Here is a 12383-nt window from a genome sequence, read left to right on the forward strand (position 1 = left end):
CAGCTAATTTCGCAAAAACTGCTCTTGTAAAACTCAAAAATAAAATAAATTCCGTTTGTCATCACAACTCCAGACGACAGAATTGATGTAATGCATAACTTTCCGGTGTCCTTCTACGGCCTAAACCAGACCAAGATGTAAACTCTGCTCCCCTCCCGCTAACTAATTGATAAAGCATTCCCCCATACTTTTGGTCATTAGTTATAGCCTTTCTGGGCAGTGTGAACGTCATGCCGAAATCACACATGTATTGGGGAGACTGAATGTTATTCTCACTCATCCTTTAAGATTGGAGGCTTTCTAAAGTATTTATCTTTTCAACAAAACACATATAGCACACAGAACTTAACAAAAACAGGATAATAAAATTCAATATTTTCTACCCTTTAATAAGAAGGAGGTAAAGACTAAAATAGATTAATGAAGTTGGATCTTAATCTGAAGGTACACTGCAGATCAAAAAGCATGATTATTGGGACAGTGAAGTGAAATTTGTAATTTTGTTGTGTACTAATTAAATTTGTATTTCATATCAAAAGATGAACATGAGACGAAAGTATAGAATTTCAGCTTTTGTTCTGGGTATTATTTTGCATACATTTTTAGTCATTGGCGATTAGGAATAAACATAAAAATTGTTTTTTTTTCTGTGCATTTTACTTAAAGACGTTGAGTGTGCTCAAATCCCTGTTGCAAATACCAGTGTGATTGGGCTCCCCTTGCACCTACTGTACATCATCGGCTGATCAGTTGTGCTTGGGTTAGCCTGCTAATCGCACAGGGCACTTACACACTCTTAACTAGAACATGAACATAGCTTTCTGGAGATACAGCCCAGGAATTCCACTCTGGTTACAATGCACCGGACACACTGTTTACTTCACTTGTGTTTACATCTCTCTTAAAAGAAAAAGATCACCCCATAAAAGAAGACATGCCAGAGGACTCCAGCATTAAAGGTAGTTTTGCACACATGAATAGACACCTCATTTACAGGAGGAAAAGCCCACAAGTCAAACAGCAGTAAATTGTTGTTAGCTAGTGTCACAATTGCTTTGCTCCCTGCCCTGCACCCTTATGAAAAGCCTCTCCTTTCGCATGGGCAATCACATGCAATGTTTTTCTTAGGAGCACGTTCCATTGCTGGGTGGCTGCCCGCAGTCCATCTAGCAGAACAATCAGAAAGACTCAACTGTTTTTCCTTTTATTTTGGTTGTATGCACAGAGCAGTTTTGCAAAGCTTTGGTTGGGACTCTGGACTCCAGTTGGTATTTGGTTCAATTCTCAGATGGGACACTGTACCCTTGAGCAAAGTGTTCATGCCTTTGGGACGAAATGCTCTTTGTAAATAAAAGAGATTACTGTTGGAATGATTATATGATTCATTGTGTGTTCACACTCCTACTCTGAATGAACTACCTCCTCTCGTTTGTCTTTGAGTTTGTGGTGATGTCCCCCTCCTCTTCTCCAGTAAGGACCTCACTTATGCACCAGCACTACAGCTTGTGTTTGACTGCCACAGCCCTGACCTTCACATCCACAGCCCGGCCAAAAGAAAGCAAGCCTGCTCCTGGCATTGTTTTCTTTCAGGGCTGGGATAGTGAAAGCATCACAGTTAATATATAACCCAGAGACAGGATACACCCAGAACAGCTGGAGAAAACCCACATGAATAAGGGGAGAACATACAGACTCCACGCAGATAGCACCCCAGAAACTGAACCCAGAACCACAGTGGTGTGAGGCAGCAACGCTAACTGTGCTGCCCACCTACTGTATAAAACCATCACTGAGTTATTGAGGTGGGCATTATAACTAAAGCAATATCGAAAACAAAATGCTTTAGAAGAGAATATTTGCTTTTCAAAGTGGCTCAACAAAGAAAAACATTTATTGTACAAGCAAAGTCTGTAGTCCAGACAGGCCAGTGCGTTCTAGGCTATGCCATTAACCAGCTGAGACTGGGATTCCCAAGGCTGACATCCTCACCCTGCTGGACAACTGTAATACATATGTACAAAGCAAAAAACTGGCAATTTAAACATTTTTTAAAAATTAACCATTTTTGTCAATACAATAATGTGCACTCTTTTTCCATCATTAATCCAACTAAGCAGTGTGACTTATCAGTACTTTATATTTACATTCTCACTGCTTGCTCCTTCATATACCAGAACACCAGAAGGCTATTTTATGTTTTTACCAATCTCTGATCAATACTTAGTTATAACCCTCCCCTTTAATATTTTTAATCCATTCTTATAACAGGCAGGAAGTTTACTGAGTGAAAAGTTACTGTGCTTTCAGGTGCCAGGTGTGTGATTACTGCTCTAACAATTAATTGTAAGAAGTGAGCAATTCTTGAGACTGGATCGACTGTGTGAAATACCACAGCACAAAGACCTGGTCTCAAGGACCTGTGACACACCCACTCCCTTTGCATTTGCTGTTACAGTTTAAAAATGTAAATGATTAAACCTAACTACAGAATCTTAGTGCCATTTTATTGTTAAACATACTTGTGACTTCACAAATGTGTAATCATTTGTGCTGTTTCAGTGAGTCTCCTTTAGCGTTAGGGGCAGCTAGCAAAAGCTAATTGTGATACCTGGCATTTCAAAACCAGTCACTGTTCCTTGCTTCAATAATGACCTAATTATGCTCCTTTTAACCAAGAAACTGTTTTACTTTAATTTATCGGTCTAGACATTCATTGTGCGTTGCTTTGAACAGTTTGAATAGTTCACAATCTCAGTTTGATTGAATTGCTATCCCAAAAGGACTTGAACAAGTATAACACTATAATGTCTACAACCAGTTTGCAGTCTCTGTAAAATAATTCCCAGTGTTGTAAATAAAAATGAAGTAACTACAAATATTATTTTGGAAATGCATTTTTTTTATCATTTAAATACTTGTAATTTTAATTTAATGTTAATGAGGTCATCAATGTTTCTCCTAGCTAGGGAACACAGAAACCACATAAGAACACAGTCTGAAATCTAGCTCATTTTTACAGTTACACCTGAAAAATCATTAAAAGCTAACTTTACTGTTTAGAGTCCAGCTCTTTTAAAGTTGTAAAAATTGTGGATGCCAGATTTAACATAATATAGAAACAGGTATATTTTGTAATATACATATAGTATCTATCCACCTACATTTTAACAGTAATACTAAAATCGTCACAAGTGAGGTGGTTCAATAGTGTATACCTAATAAGAGACCGCAAAAATATTGAAGTGCTCAAGCGAATTTTTTGTTACGAAAACTAAAAACTGCACATTCGAGAAGAAATGGATGACGAACGCAATTACAGAAAAGTAACATTAGAGGGCAGTAGTGTCATATGTTTTGAGTAAGTTGTCATCCATTATTTTTGTAATGATTTCACACTGTAACACTTAAAAAGCAAATGAAAATTATGGAGGGCGTTGTAGAAATACAAGACCTCTAAAGTTAACTGCTATTATTTTGAATTATTATTGCAATGAATTTGAAAAAAAAAATTGCAGAAGACTGGCATTATTTAGGACATGACTCATATTACCTGTCCAGAAAAGCGCTATATAAGTGTAAGCAATTATTATTATTATTATTATTATTATTATTATTATTATTATTATCACCTGAACTCAAGACTATTATTCTTCTGATTGTATCAGAATTTCTAGAATTTTGAATGGATTACTGAAAACCAAATACTGCTTTTTAAGATAACTGGTTATTAACAAAATAAATATAAGATTATCTAAACCAGACTAATAAAGATATGAAAAGATATTATACACTAAACCTAAAAGGATGAGGATGTGATGTATATAATTTAGACAGATTATTTTTAATATTGTTTCAGAATTTCATTTAAATATAACAGTAGAAGTTAAAGAAAACCAGCAAATATATACTTTATACATATGATTTTCATATTAAAAAGAAAACCTAGATCTCAACCTTTAATAGTCGTGAGGTAAATTGTATTCAACATTTCTGAATAATGAAAGAATTGTATTCACAAATACTAATTATTGTAAACAGATTTCAGGGCTGAGAAATCTGTAGACCCGAAAGATATGTTATTAATGATGTAAGTAACCTCCATCTCCAGATTACAATATATAAAGGCTGTTTCTAAATGCACTGAATGTACATCCAACTTGGCAGAGACATTTATAGATATATAAATCTAGATGTTAATCAAATATAAAATGATAAAGTGAAATATTAGAGACGTAAATCATTGTAGAACATCACCCATCAATTTTTCAAAGTTGTTTGGCAAAAGAATGTACTATTTATTGGAGGGGATACTTTTTATTTACATTTCAAATGTATTTAGAGATGCCTTCAGTGTTACAAGCACAACAGTGTTTTTTATGAATCACAAAAATGTAAAAAAGAAATGTTTTGTAGTGATACACTGAATATGGATACCTACAATTTTGCTTTGCATTCAAGAAATCGCAGTGTTGGTCTTCTAACCATTATTTTGAATTCCAAGCTTAACAAACAACACAACAGAAACAATCATGGCTACAAGCTGAAAGGAAAATGAAGAAAAGAACAAAAGTAATATATTAGCATCAATTCAAAAAACATATTATGATTGTTTCCTAAATCACAAGGTTGCAAGAACGTTTTAAACCGTTTGGCCATGCAGAGAATGCCTGAAATGCAAATTTCTGGCTATTGTCCAATTTCAGGAGTTGTGAATTTCCATATTTTGAAAGTTGCTGGCAAATCATGTATATATAAACAGAACAGTGTATTACATTTAACATACAGTATACTGAACTCCAAATGCAAACACAATAACATTTCATTGAACAGACATGACACGAAAGCTATTGTTATACTAGCAGCATGAGGATGTGAGTTGTCGTGCTGGAATGGTCTCTCGGATCATGGCATATAATTGACAGACAGACTGTAAAGTCTTGCCAGATTATAAATTCTTGGATTACCCCAGCACTGTGCTGACTTAGTCCAGCCTTGAATATTCCTGTGACATGAAGGTATTATTCTTGATAAGCAGGATATGTTGGTTTTCTTCTGTGTTATTCTTGATTTCTTGATTTTCACCAGTCTTGACATTTTATTTAAAGTCACTGTAATGTGATGATATAGCGCTTATGCAACAACTGAGGTGTATCATGATCAGCCATTGACTCAATATCCAAAATCTCTGTACATTTTCTAATAATATACATGCAAAGAGCAGTACGTTTCTTTTGATACTCAGTATTTAGAATTTTATACCTAAAAGAAAATAAGCATTTCAAAAATGTTATTATAACTTGTTTTGTAGTCCCGATTGACAACTTGCTGTGTTTAATTTTGTTGTGCAATAATAAACTAAAGAATATATGAAAACAATCTTGACAAAAAGTAGAATGTGGGTATGTAACTGTTAATAGAGATCTTTATGCACTTCAGAAAAATGTACAGTATTTAGTGCCAGTTTGTACCAGTTTATTCATGAAGTGTTAAGCTGAGAAAACATTTGTCTTTGCATGTCACAGGTCCTGGTTTGTTCCCAAGCAAAACAGGAAAACAGACCAAAACCCAGAATTAGCCATGTTAATACAGAACAACACAATAAGGTCCCTGCCTGAATCATCATTCTACTAGATCTTTCACAACCTCTTATCTGTGAGTAAACCTCTATGTTTGTGTCCATATATGTTTTAGAGAGGTTCTCTTTTGTAAATGTCTTCAGTACTATGGAAACCTCTCACACAGTTGTGGAAACAAGCTATTACAAATCATCTAGGATGTGAATACCTTCTGGTGAATGAGAATGCAACCCATTGCAGGCCGGTTCTGTTTGAGTGAAACACTCTTATTCTAGGACCCACCTCTAATACACAAATGCCAGCAGCTGTTGATCCAATAATGACACTCTTTTCCTGAACCAGTGAGATCAACACTCGGAAACACCCCTAAAAAAGAGGACAGTGTAAACAGGGAAACCTGGCAAGAACAAGAACAGCCTGCTGAAGGAGATCCCTAGTGGATCCGAGTTCTGCCAGAGCTGGGCGTGTCGGACTCTAATCCGGTGTTTTGGAATTTTGGAAAAGCCATGTATAACAAATTTAAAACCAAATATGTTAAGCAGCTCATATATACTGATTGAAAAAAGAAACGCAACATCTCCTCCTCCACACTCTGGCCCTCCCGTCTGAGTGGAACAGGCTGAAGAGCGACTCATCCGTGAAGAGGACCTGATGCCACTGCTGACGAGTCCATCGCAGCCTCTGTCTGGCCCAAGCCAGTCGAGTGTGAGCAGAGGGCCTCTGACAGGTCACCTTGCTCTAAGACCAGCAGTATAGACTCTCACTGTCCTGTCACTGATGAGGGTATTATGTCTGCCAGCAGTTTCAGCAGCAGTATGGGTGGCAGATCTGAAACAATCTCTCAGGTCAACCAACCTAATGCCTCAGTACTGCTCTGGTGTGGTCATTCGAGGACAACTGGATCTTGGGCGGTAATCTGTCCTGCCAATCTGCAGAAACCTTCTCTGCAGTCGGGACACAGTGGAGCAGCAGCAACTGCAACGCTGGCACATGACATGCCTGCCTGCAGCATGCCAATGGCCCTCTCCCTTGCTTCTGGTGCCATTTGAGGAATTATGGAATGCAGACAAAACTAAGTGAGGCCTTTTTCTTGCAGTGCCCTAAACTTTTAATTAAGGCCTTTTTAAAGGTGACCTGATCAGGTATTGTCCCACCTGGACCTTGTTGGGTAAAAGTGCACCTAACAAGCTTTTGTGTGATTGGCAAGTTGCGATGCCTCACTGTACAAGCTGTATTGCTGGTCAGCGGGCTTAAAACAAACACTTATTTGTGAAAGTACATAAGCTATAAATATAGTATTCTCTTTCCAGGAAATGTTGCATTTCTTTTTTCTATCTGTATATAAATATTTGTTTTGCTGAGAAAGCAAAATGTTGTGTTGTGCATTCAGTGTATACATGTGAAAAATGACTTAATATTTTTCTCAATTAACACTATAGATTATGAAAGGAAATAATTATTCAACTGACCTAGAAATTCAGCAAGTCAACAATATTCACTAAGTTGTTTTTTGAAATAGTAACACTGTAAATTAGACACATTTCTACTATAAAACAATGTCTAAAAAAATCACAAGTTTGCTAAATGTCCAAATGCCTAGCCAGAGAGAGAGAAAGAATATTCCAGCAGGAGAGATAAATCACATAATGAATTGGACCGTGTCAGGGATACTCTAATCAACAGAAGGAAAGCTCTACAGTAAAGCAGGCTTTGGCAAGATCTTTTAACAGCATGATCAGTCTACGTTTATAAATCTAAATTCAACTTCTTAATTTGAAACAGACACTTTTACAAATTCAATTGCTGAAATAAGGCTGTATGGCCTTTGACAAAGACATTGGTATGAGGTGTCAGAACTCATCAACTTCTATTCCAGACAGTGTCTATTTACTTAATTTATTCTTTGTAAATAAGTGATTATGGAGCATTATGTTCAATTGTATAATTAGCCTTCAAGGCCCATCCTTCCTATCACCTCCACCCCTCCAGGTAACAATCTGAGCCCTGCAAGGCTAATTTAGCGCTAGTGTGGATTGGTGTTTAGGACTTTGTATTCTAGGGGGTTATGACTTCAAATCCTAAATAGAGACACTGCTGCCGCAGCCTTGAGAAAGGTACCCAGATTGTACTAACTGTATATTTTTCATATGCTTTTATCATATTTCATGAGCAGGTTTAAATTGTGATGGTTCTCCAATTGTCCATTTGTATGCCAGAAAGTGTAACCTCTGTATTAGATAAATATGTCCAGACAAGAGGGCTTTTTTGGATAGGGCCAACAAATGTTGAGTTTTATTGATAGTTTGAAGTAGCTATAAATATCTCTTCCTAGCCAAGTCATTGGTTGTTAGTTAACAGTGCTAGTTACACATCTGGTGGAATGATGATATACACAGTATGTTAAGGGGTGTGAAGTTTCATGGGCTGTGTTTTGTAATTTGAGTCTCAAGTAAATACAAAAATAAGGTCCCTGCCTGAACCATCATTCTGCTAGATCTTTCACAACCCCTGATCTGTGAGTAAACCTCTATGTGTCCATGCATGTTTTAGAGAAGTTCTCTTTTGTAAATGTCTTCAGTACTATGAAAACTTTTCACACATCTGTAAAAACAAGCTCTTGCAAATCATCTAGTAGGTGAGCACCTTCTGGTGAATGAGAGTCTTGTTCATGTCCAACCCATTGCAGGCCGGTTCTGTCAGGACAGCACAGCAGCTCTTTGGATAAGACAGCCCTGTGTTCACACTGAACACGGAGCCAGAAAAGTCTGTGTAGTTGTCGAACCCACAACACTTAAACTGCAAAGCACAAGGAAAAAAAATCACAAAAAAGTACACATCAGCTGAAGTTTCAGCAATAACTTTAATTAACATTTTACAAACTACTAATGCTTTGAGACCAGATACTTTTCTCAGATAAATCTTTGTCATCCTAGTTTATTTTCATTATCAAACTTCTCCTAATACCCTTTATTTGGTTTTGTATGTACTTTTTTCAATCATGTACAAGCTATGTGGCTGGATGTTTATTTCCTAGAGTGAGAGGTTGAACATGTCCTCTTCAATGGCATGACTTTTGGCTGATAACTTACCCCAATCATAATGGTGTTCCAAGCCTGGGACACTGTATCTGAGGCTGCAGGACCCATATAGCCCTGCATCAGAGATTTCTTGCTAGTGTCACGTACAAGAGCCTCTACCTAAAATAACAAAATTATTTTTAAATGCTGTACTATGCATAACCAACCCAAACCTCCTTGTGAGTAAATTGCCCATCTGATTCTCTTACAGAACTCTAAAAGGGCTGTTTTGCACAGGAATTAAGGATTCATCTATTATTTCTTTATAATGTATTGTAACAAAAGAACTACCCATTTTTTGCACAGTGCTTCACTTAAAATAAAAAAAGGCCTTTTTTAGGAAAAATGGAATGGTGGTTAAAATGTTTAGTACTAGACCAGTTTTAAACAAAACATGTTACAAAGAAAATAAAGCTGATATAGAATAAACACGATACTAAAGAAACAGTACATCGGTATAGACTTCCTTAATGGTCTAACTGATGCCAAGTGAAGATTATTTTTAAATTTTATTATAATTTAGATTTATTTTTAGTTTTATTTTATTAAAATGTTAGTATATACTCGGATTAATCTATAATCTAAACCCTATCATCAGAAGAGGAGATCTATTCCAGAATAATAGGAAAATGAACAGCCACAAAAATACGCATAATGATGTATATACACACATGGTAAAAAGATCAGGCTTTAAAGAACCTAATAGGAATTTCTTTTAAAACTTGGTGGGGAGAAGTTTAGAGGCATGAAGAGAGCAGTCTCCTTACCACTGCCCTGTAAACAAGAACAAGAATGGCTCCAACAACCTCGGCCACAAAGATCAGTGTCACTATTGCAAAGAACTGTCAAGGAAAAACAATTCAGAGATTTAAATAAGAGATCTGTACACTGATCCACACACATCTTAAGCATGAAAATAATGTGATCCACAGTATTCACTTGACATCAACAAATTGTGAAGAGTAATGGAGGTTATAAGGATAAGTTTACTTAAAACATGTCACAGATCTTACAGCATATTCCTAATTTTCAGAAGCACATCTAAGCCATTGCAATGACATGTCCAGGGAAGACTCAGGTACAGCATCCGATTTCTCACATTAGCAAAGTTATTGAATTAAAAGCAATTGTTGGACATAATGCCTTGCAAAAACAGGTTCAAATCTCTATATTCAGATATGGTTTGATGTAAAATACATTCTCAGAGCATCAAACTGATAAATTATTAAAAGATGGGAACATAAGAATGCAAAACCCTTCTGTAGGTATGATGAGTTTGTTCTGTCAATGCTGTAATCTAAAAGCACTCAAAGTGTTCAATTAGACAGCTGTATATGCTTCGTGCATTTCTGGGTGTGAAACAGAGCTGGACAAAAACTAGCACCAAACAGCTTCACAATCCTCTTACCAACAAGAGAAGACATCTGTTCTCTTTCCAAGCTCCACAACATCCAAGGAAGCCAATCAGGGCCAGCACGGCTCCAACGCCAATACAGATATAGCCAATATTGATGAGCTGGGCTGAGAACGAGCCCATAACCTGAACAAAGGACGCTGCCCCAAACTTGATCCACAGTCCCAATCCTAGAAGCACAAAGCCCCCGGTCTGAAAAAAAGATGGCCATGTGAAGTCATCCAGATCTTTTGCACTAATTTCATGCTACATCAAGTAAGTCGGTTACCTCCACCAAAAGGCTATTCATTCAGTATGTAGCATGGAGAAAGAAAATCAGTCTTGCATATTTCATTGTGTTTGGAACCAGTCACCCAATCATATTGTTGAAGCTGGAACCTTGGCTTGTTTCAAGAAACAGCAGGATGTGGTTCTCAGGTCACTTCATACTACCAACCAGTTGAGCTACATATTGATTTGAAGTTCATTCACTGTAACTTTTGTAAAAAAATTGTAAAAATAAGCAGTTTAGATTAGGAATTAAGTTAGAACACAACAATTTTAGAAATACATCAAGAACCACAGCTAGAGATCATTGAAATGTGGGGAATCTAGCCCCTCCGAACACAAAAATAGAAATACAGATAAGAATTTGAAGTACTGGAATTCCTGGTTTAAAATTTGCTATTATAACAACCTAATGCTGGAAGATTGTTCAGTGAATTTAAAAGAGGCAGCAAAAAGGTAGGCATTTTTTAATTCAATCTAAAATTAATGAATACCCAACATTCATATATTGTTGAAGGCTGCAGCTGAATATGTGATGTAGTCTTACAATAAAAGAACTGTTCCTTATGTTGTGTGATTTTTGTAGTTTAATTATAGCGTTTTATATTTTTTCACTGCATAAATTTCCAGGCAGAGATGCATCCTGATCTATGGCAGTAATGTAGCTTAATCACCACCCTGCATTCACTGGATTTTACAGCACCACCTATTTCAACTTGAGGTTTTAAGGTTTATTGTCCTGTGAAACTATACTTACGCAGATGATCCCATTAACGAAGAGCATCAGATACCGCAAGCAAGCATAAATCTTTTGAAGTCTGGCCATTCTGACTGTCCTCGATAAATCAAAAAACATTAACCTGTAACTAGGACTGGACTGGTAGATATACAAGTTTGCTTATAAAAGTAATGTTAACATTCAGATCTACAAAACAACCGATACAAAAGAGCATTAGAAAAATGTAATCTGTTTATGCACAATAGGCTATAGACCTCCAGTTGTAGGACTTGTTTTCCATCAAAGCGGCATTACGTTTTAGTAGCAATCGGCTACTTTCCAAATTCAAGGTTGTAAACTGCATATCTGTTAAGGTTTCTTTGTGTTTTTTCTCGGTTCTGTAAGGGCGGAAACATTTCAACAACATCTTTATATAGCGCCTTTAAAATCATCTTCTCAAAGCGATATATGGGAAAAGTAAAGAAACGAAAACAGTACCATAGGAGAAATTCAGCACAAAGAAACAGAAGGGATTAGAAATATCGTGGAAGATGCAAGACACTGACATCAATTACATAAAACTAGCCTTTCTAAAGAAGCAGGTTCACAGCTATGTTGACAAAGACCATTTTATCTCCCGGTATATGTTTTAAGTAAAAGGCACCCATTATAACAAAAGTATAATTTTAATAAAACTGTTCTTCTGTAATAAAAAAAATTACAATGCTAATAACATTTTCCTGATTTACTCAATTATCGTACGAGTAACTAGACCCATAGATCCAACTTATTCATATTTAAACAGTAAACCAAGCAGATTTAAATGACGTTATCAGTAAAGGGCTCAACCTTTATCCCCGACTAAAGCAACGATTTTTCTTCTGTACCGCTCACCTTCATGTACCGAACAGTAACTTAAGTTAAATGTTTGTTTTAAGACACATGTCCGTATTTTCAAACGGGTCCGGCTCGAGCTCAAACGGCCGCTAACCGACTAGCATCCCGCACACCCGCGGCCTCGAGCCTGGCCCGTTTCCCGGGGCAACACAGCTGGTAGTCAAGGCCGACGAGTGGTAGTAATTAAAGATATCACAATTAACAGAACAGTCTCGTTAAATATCAGAATATTACTACTATTATAATAATATTCAGAGGTTTGAACCCACCCCCCAGAAATTTTAACACATTTCCATTATAAACTGGATGGTTTAAAAACCATTAGCAAACGTGGACTATAGGCTTTGATAAAATTTCTCAATTTGGTTAATTTCCAACCTATATGGTATCCTGAGGCACTTCGAAGGTAAAAGAGAGAGAATGGCAAATCACAT

General features: G+C 36.6%; 1 protein-coding gene across 2 annotated transcripts; it reads right to left on the minus strand.

Annotated features, from left to right (window-relative positions):
* Window positions 1-4271: 4271 nt before the first annotated feature.
* LOC102691801 (tetraspanin-16) lies at window positions 4272-12184 on the minus strand. 2 transcript variants are annotated; one of them, XM_015349285.2, is made up of 8 exons: window positions 11902-12184; window positions 11092-11170; window positions 10062-10259; window positions 9421-9495; window positions 8666-8773; window positions 8220-8372; window positions 5859-5942; window positions 4272-4540 (listed from the first exon to the last, which is right to left on the minus strand). In XM_015349285.2, the coding sequence occupies exons 2-8, from the start codon at window positions 11158-11160 to the stop codon at window positions 4478-4480; spliced, it is 750 nt and encodes a 249-aa protein (XP_015204771.2). In that variant the 5' UTR covers window positions 11161-11170; window positions 11902-12184; the 3' UTR covers window positions 4272-4477. The 2 variants fall into 2 exon arrangements, with proteins under 2 accessions (XP_015204771.2, XP_015204770.2); XM_015349284.2 differs by having other exon boundaries at window positions 11092-11165; window positions 11902-12182.
* Between the last annotated feature and the right edge of the window lie 199 nt (window positions 12185-12383).

Source organism: Lepisosteus oculatus, chromosome 11, assembly GCF_040954835.1.
Source record: "Lepisosteus oculatus isolate fLepOcu1 chromosome 11, fLepOcu1.hap2, whole genome shotgun sequence".
Classification (NCBI taxonomy): Eukaryota; Metazoa; Chordata; class Actinopteri; order Semionotiformes; family Lepisosteidae; genus Lepisosteus; species Lepisosteus oculatus.